This window comes from Rhinopithecus bieti, unplaced genomic scaffold (assembly GCF_001698545.2).
Source record: "Rhinopithecus bieti isolate Rb0 unplaced genomic scaffold, ASM169854v2 scaffold_38123, whole genome shotgun sequence".
NCBI classification, from domain to species: Eukaryota; Metazoa; Chordata; class Mammalia; order Primates; family Cercopithecidae; genus Rhinopithecus; species Rhinopithecus bieti.
This window is the reverse complement of record NW_016816276.1, coordinates 714,300-721,376: the sequence shown is the minus strand read 5'-3', so window position 1 is coordinate 721,376 and position 7,077 is coordinate 714,300. Positions and strand designations below refer to the sequence as shown.

The window sequence follows — 7,077 nt, the reverse complement described above, 5'->3', positions numbered from 1 at the left end:
TATATATATATATATATATTTTTCTTTTTTTTGTAGAGACAGGGTCTCTCTTTGTTGTCCAGGTGGATCTTGAGCTCCTGGCTTCAAGTGATCCTCCTGCCTCCACCCCCGAAATTGTTGAACACTTCTGATTACTCCATGCCATGGAATGAGTGACTGATTTGATTGGTGGGATGGGAATTGGCAGGCTTCTATTGGACCACACTACCAGTAGGTGAGGTCACTGCACTCCATCCTAAGCTAGACTGTCTCTGGGATCTGTGTGGGGCTAAGCGGAGTGAGGTGCTTTCCTCTGCCTTTCCCTGGCTTCTCTGCTTGTCACTGGGTGGTTAAGTTGAATTCCAAGGTGTGAGAGAGGAGACTTGCAGCATTTTCCTTTCCAGGTTTACTAGGATAAAGGCTGATTTCTTCATCCCCATCTGGCTCCTAGCATCTACTCTCAATTAGTTCAAACTCTGAGGGGAGGAAGGGAAATGTATAACACCCCAAAACCTCAAATATTTGAGGAAAACTACACACGCAGCGTTAATCTACAGCTTGAATTTGTCTTCCAGAAAAGCTTCATTGTTTTCCGGAAAGATATAAATGTATTGGTCCTCTGAAATTCATTTCAGAGCTGCAAATGAAATGAAATAACAGGGCCATTAATAAAATCACAAATGAATTTTTTTAAGCTGGAGAGAAAAATGACAATTCTCCCTTGGCTATGCATTCTCTGATTTTCACAAATAAGAACTTTTACATCATTAGTGAAAGGAGAGTGTATGACACCATTCCTGAAGACTGAAACAATCTGGAGAGGACAGACCTTGTTTTATTTTTATTTCTCCATCTCCCCTTTGGCATGAAAAGTCGGTCTGAGAGTTTTTGTTTTTATACCCATTTACCTTTGTTTTGCCTTAAGATTCTGAGATAATCTGGCAGAATATCCTAACCCACTGGGTTCTGCCACAGAGACAACTTCCTTGTTTTCATCTTACTGGCAAAAGAACCTTTTCACATTCAAAGGATACAGAGGACCACACAGAGAGTGATAGATGCCGACAGAATAACTCGTGGAATTCCAACTTTCCGTCCTTCATTCTTGATGTTGACCTTGAGTGTCAGCGCAGCCTGGATCCAGCAGGTCAACGTGCCAAATCCAAAGGTCAAGGAAGTTCCAACGTTATGGATTTCTTCATCATTCGTGAGCTTAGGGGTGAATGGATAATGACACATGAAGGCCCATTCAGCAAAGAAGACAGGCAAGTTGAAGGAATATATGAGGGGAAAAGATAGGAAAAGAAATATCCCAACAATGGGATAATAGATTGTGGAAAGATTAGTTCTTTGTTCTATTCTCAAATGGTTTGAACTCTGAGGGGATGAAGGAAATAAACAATAGCCCCAACCCTTAAAAACATTTGTTTAGAAAAAGTAAAAGAAAACAACAGGAGAGTTACAGAAAAAGAAATGTTTCTACAAGCATACACCCCAAACTTTCCCAGGCTAAGAAAATGCGACCAGGGATTTGGACATGGTTTTTGCTTTTGTGTGTGTGTGTGTGTGTTTCGTTTTTTTTTTTTTTTTTTGAGACAGGGTCTTTACTCTGTCTCCCAGGCTGAAATACAGTGGCGTGATCACGGCTCCCTGGCTCAAAGCGATCCTCCCACCTTAGCCTCTGGAGTAGCTGGGACCACAGGTGCACGCCACCATGCCTGGCTAATTTTTTTGTTTTGAAGGAAAATTTGTATTACTTTGTTTTTTATGTACAGAAAACTCAACAGTGTACATTTAACCCAGCTTGGTGGTAAGTTCTTTAGCCTTTGCCTTTTTGAGCTTGGCAATGTGAGCTACAGACATGGGACCCAGGACATTGCCTCCCCAGCGACGGAGGATCTCATCTCATCGAATCTGTTGTTGTAAATGGTCCTGATAGCTTCCACCAGCTTAGCCAAAGCTCCTTTGTCTTCCAAGTTAACCTGTGTGAAGGCGACAGTGCAGCAGGTCTTCCTGTGGACTAGATGTCCCAGTCTTGCCTTCCCCTTGATAGTGCAGTAAAAGACCCCCATTTTACGACACAGGGCAGGCAGGAAGACAACTAGCTTGATGGGATCCACATCGTGTGCAGTCACCACCAGCTGAGCCTTTTTGTTCTCCTCCAAGGTGGTGACAGTGTTAACTCCTGCTTGAAGGGCAGGTGGTCTCTTAGTGGGGACGTCCTCTTTGCCAGCAGCTTTCTTCTCAGCCCAGGCCAACAGCCTCTGCTTCTTCTCTTGCTTTGTCTCTGGTCTGTACCTGCGGGCTAGCGAGCGCAGCTGAGTAGCTGGTTGGTGGTCCAGGACCTGGGTGAACTGGTTAATTGCAGGAAACACTTACAGAGGTAAATCACAGCTGCTTATAGAGGATGGCTGTCTGCCGTTGCAGCCTGATATAGTGGGGCAATTTCACAAAGCGAGTAAGGTCACTTGTGGGCTGGATGTCCCATCCAATGCCAAAATTCTTAGGCCTTTTCTCAAACCAGGGATTCACCACTTTCTTGGCCTCCTGCTGCTTCACGACAGCAGGGGCCGGAGCCATCTTCTTCACTTTGGCCTTCTTTCCTTTCAGCACCTTTGGTAGCGGGAGGAGAGCGCTAATTTTTTATTTATTTATTTTTTTTATAGAGATGGTGTCTCCCTACGTTGCCCAGGCTGGTCATGAACTTCTGAGCTCAAGTAATCCCGCCTCGGCCTCCCAAAGTGCTGAGATTACAAGCGTGAGCCATCAATCCTGGCCAATATATATTTACTGATGGAGGACAGCCAATTCTAGGGAAGTCAATATTTAATTGGCACAGACAACTAAAACTCTTTAAGCTCTGTTCTTCACTCTTACAAAACTGGCCCGTCTATGTAATGCGACTAACTCATTGTTTGTTTGTTTGTTTTTTTTTGAGATGGAGTGTTCTGTCACCCAGACTGGAGTGCAGCAGCATGATTTCGGTTCACTGCAATCTCTGCCTCCCAGATTCAAGTGATTCTCCTGTCTCAGCCTCCCAAAGTGCTGGGATTACAGGCATGAACCACCATGGTGCCTGGCCTAAGTAATTGTTTTTGTTGTTGTTATTGTTTGTTTGTTTGACACAGAGTCTCACTCTGTCACCCAGGCTGGAGTGCAGTAGTGCGATCTCCACTCACTGCAACCTCAGACTCCTGGGTTCAAGCGATTCTCATGTCTCAGCCTCCCAAGTAGCTGGGATTACAGGCATATGCCACCACACCCAGCTAATTTTTGTATTTTAGTAGAAATGGGGTTTTACCATGTTGACCAGGTTGATCTCAAACTCCCACCCTCAGATGATCCACCTGCCTCGGCCTCCCAAAGTGCTGGATTACAGGCGTGAGACACCACACCCGGCCCTAATTCATTGTTAATGAGAATTTTTTGTTTGTTTTATTTTCCCATAGTAATAAGAAAAACTGTCACCTATGAGCTTTTGCCACATATAGAGACCCACAGTAGGACAACAGTATTTGAAGATTCATACTCAAGGCTTTTATAGAGGACTCCCATTTAGGTTATTGCTGTTGGGGGTTATAGATGTAAACTCCCCAAATCATTACCCACTGATATTTAAAAAATATATCCATCACTTAAAACTCTTTTTGCATTTTCATGTGTATATATACATATATACATATGTAAATATACATATTTTTCAGATTATCACCATTAGATCATAATTTTTTTTAGTGAATCATACTTCACCAAGACTATCCACTTCTTCAAAAAAAGAAAAAACAAAGTCTATCCACGTCTTCATCAAATCTAGCGTATATGTTTGTATGCATATACATGTATTGGAGATGGGGTCTTGCTCTGTTGCCCAGGCTAGAGCACGGTGGTATGATAAAAGTTCACTATTATATATTTACATATTTAAAAAAATTTTTCTTCCTTTTCCTTTTCTTCAACATATATTTTTTAATTGCACATATAGGAAAGTAAAATCTATTGTCGAAGATATGGCTTTTAAACCCATTGTGAAAGTATTATTTTTTTGAATTGCTATTGCCTTCAGATGTTTTGTTGTTTGACATTGTTGTTCATAATGGTTGCATCAAATCAATATTACTTTCCTTTTACACTTTTTTCTATTGTTTTGGCTGTAGGATTTTACCTCTTTTTTGGAAGAAGCCATGTTTTCTCTCACAGTTCAAAAGATATATTTTCAAAATTATTCAAAATAATGATACCTGAAATCAAATTTTGCTTCTAGAAAATTGGTTTTCCAAGCTATATAAATCTATTCATTTATTATTTTTAATCTTTAAAACAAGATAATATAGTTACATAGTTCAAACTTAAAAAAATTATAATGAGGGATCGATTGAAAAGTCTGTCTCCCATCCCATATACTAGCCACCTGGTTTCTCCATGGGAAACTAATTTGTCATTTCTCATGTATTCTGTTATATTTCAGCAAACGTTCTTCATAAGTAGTGTCAACATTCATGGTCTTGGGTATTTGTGGTTCACCAAAGCCACCCAATCTTGGGGAGTTTTCTAGGACTTCCGTAAAGAACAAAATGTGTTCTTAGTAACTCATCAAAGCCCTGGTTGAGAGAAACAATAGTGATTGAGCACTTTACAACATGCCTGTACCCTCAGCACAGGCCGGCAAGTGGGGGAAACACTCCCACCAAAATTTCAGTTAAAATGCCCCATGCCTTGCCTTACATTTTGGATCGTAACAGGATAAACTCTCAAATATTCTCCTGGTAATCACTGCCTCAGCCAATATATTCTAAGAATGCAGCTTTCTGGTTGCTTAGCTGGATACAGATGGGAGATAGAAAAGTTAGAGGAATTGGTGGGATTGCCCATTTACAACTCGCCAAGCAAAAAATACTTATTGGGTTGCTACTATGTGCCAGGGGAAGTCTTTGCAAATGAGTGATCCATTCATTTGGGAATGAATCAGCAGTGCTGAGGGTAGGACAAGAAATGGCCTTAGAAAATCCACTACTATTTTCATTAGGAACATTACTAAATTAACACTAGAATGCTGAGGGTCTTTAATGCCTATGCTTTTTGGGGTTTCATTCAACAGACAGGGGGAAGAGTGTCAGGATCAGTGTTTGCCCACAAGGAGGAAGTTTCTAGCAGTAGTATAAATAGCATAGGTTGGAGGTTGGTGGGGAGGGAGGGAAATCAGTCAACCACTATCATAGTACAGAGGTTTCCTTGTCTATTTTACAAATAAAGTCATTCTTGTCAAGAATTGGGTGATGGTATTGGCAAGGAAAATTATGCTTAAAGGTTGTGACCTTGGGCTTCTGAATTTCTAGGAAGAAGAGTTAGGAGTAGTATATCTTTATACAAGCCATAAGTGTTCTAGAGAAATTCTGGGCTTTCAAACTTGACTTCCGCATAAACTTGCTAATCTGAAAGCATGCTTTTATCCAAAAAGGATGTTTGGTGTTTAGTTATAGAAAGGCAATGATCCTATTGGTTTTCTAGAAGGGTACATTAGGATGCAATTTGTTACGAAAAAAGTATAAACCACTTGGAAATCCTCTGTAGAAAATATACAGCTGTTCTAGTAGCTGCTTTTCTCAGTAGCCACACTGTATTTCATAGGCATATTTAACAACCTCTCACGCTTAAGAGAACTCAGGAAGACCAGCCTGAGAGATTAGAAAGGCCGAACTCTGGAGAACCTGTGCATATTAGGAACCAATGTTCCTAATTTTTTTTTTTTTTTTTTTTTTTGAGTCTGATCTTGTCACTCAAAAAATCTTTTTCCTGACTGGATTCAGACTTAGAAGTAGAAGCTCACAGAGAGGAAAGTCTGCGTCTCTTCACAATTTGTTCCTTGCGCTTCTCTTTAGCCTCCTTCATTCTCTTGGCCAAAAGTTTAGCATAATCTACAGCCTCTTCCCTATTTTTCTTAGTACACTGCTTCTTCAGAGCAATAGGCTGCCGTTTGTGCTGCAGGACACATGGAGTAACAAGACGCTGAATCTTGGCTGCTTTGGTCCTAGGTTTCTTACCTTCTTTAAGGGCTTTCTTACAACATACTGGCAGACATCATCTTCTTTAGAGAGATTGAAAAGTTTGACCGGGAGCGGTGGCTCACGCCTATAATCTCAGCAACTTGGGAGGCCTAGGCGGGCAGATCGCGAGGTCAGGAGATCGAGACCATCCTGGCTAACACAGTGAAACCCTGTCTCTACTAAAAATACAAAAAATTAGCTGGGCGTGGTGGTGGGCACCTGTGGTCCCAGCTACTCGGGAGGCTGAGGCAGGAGAATGGAGTGAACCCGGGAGGCGGAGGTTGCAGTGAGCCGAGATGACGCCACTGCACTCCAGCCTGGGCGACAGAGCGAGACTCTGTCTCAAAAAAAAAAAAAGAAAAAAGAAAAGTGTGCAGATTCTGCTAGCTCTTTTAGGCCCCAGGCAACGAGGCACCCTAGTATCAGTCCAGGAATAGCCTTCTCTCTTTTATTTACAATAACAAAGTTGAGAACGCTCAGATTGGCATCCACAATGCAACCACGAACTGGTTTTCTCTTTCTTTCTCCAGCTTTCCTTGGTCTGTAACAGGAATGTCCCTTAGTAGCAGGTGGCCACGGCTCTGGGTCAAGACACCCTGCTTCATGGGGAAACCTTGTTTGTCATTCCCACCACTGATTCGGACCACATAACCCTTCCATTCTTCACCCAGAGCTTAAGCAGCAACTTCTGTGGCCATAGGCTTCTCATAAAAAGTAGGAAGTTTGGCCGGGCGCGGTGGCTCACGCCTGTAATCCCAGCACTTTGGGAGGCCCAGACAGGCGGATCACGAGGTCAGGAGATCGAGACCATCCTGGCTAACATGGTGAAACCTTGTCTCTACTAAAAAAAAAAAAAAAAAAAAAAAAAAAAAAAAAAAAAAATTAGCTGGGTGTGGTGGCGGGTGCCTGTGGTCCCAGCTACACGGGAGGCTGAGGCAGGAGAACGGCGTGAACCCAGGAGGTGGAGCTTGCAGTGAGTCGAGATCTCGCCACCACACTTCAGCCTGGGCGACAGAGCGAGACTCCGTCTCAAAAAAAAAAAAAAAAAAAAAAAAAA

At 42.2% G+C, this 7,077-nt stretch overlaps 1 protein-coding gene and 2 pseudogenes across 2 annotated transcripts in view; all 3 read right to left on the bottom strand.

Moving 5' to 3' along the window:
- TMEM150C (transmembrane protein 150C) overlaps window positions 1-7,077 on the bottom strand; it is a 90,364-nt gene that overhangs the window by 4,987 nt on the left and 78,300 nt on the right. For both annotated transcript variants that reach the window (XM_017854743.1, XM_017854742.1), the window contains exon 8: window positions 1,014-1,191. In XM_017854743.1, the coding sequence (XP_017710232.1) occupies window positions 1,014-1,191 (178 nt within the window). The remainder of the gene's footprint in view (window positions 1-1,013; window positions 1,192-7,077) is intronic.
- LOC108516970 (60S ribosomal protein L7a pseudogene) lies at window positions 1,702-4,162 on the bottom strand (annotated as a pseudogene).
- The window catches only part of LOC108516969 (40S ribosomal protein S6-like), a 2,188-nt pseudogene continuing 300 nt past the window's right edge, over window positions 5,190-7,077 (bottom strand).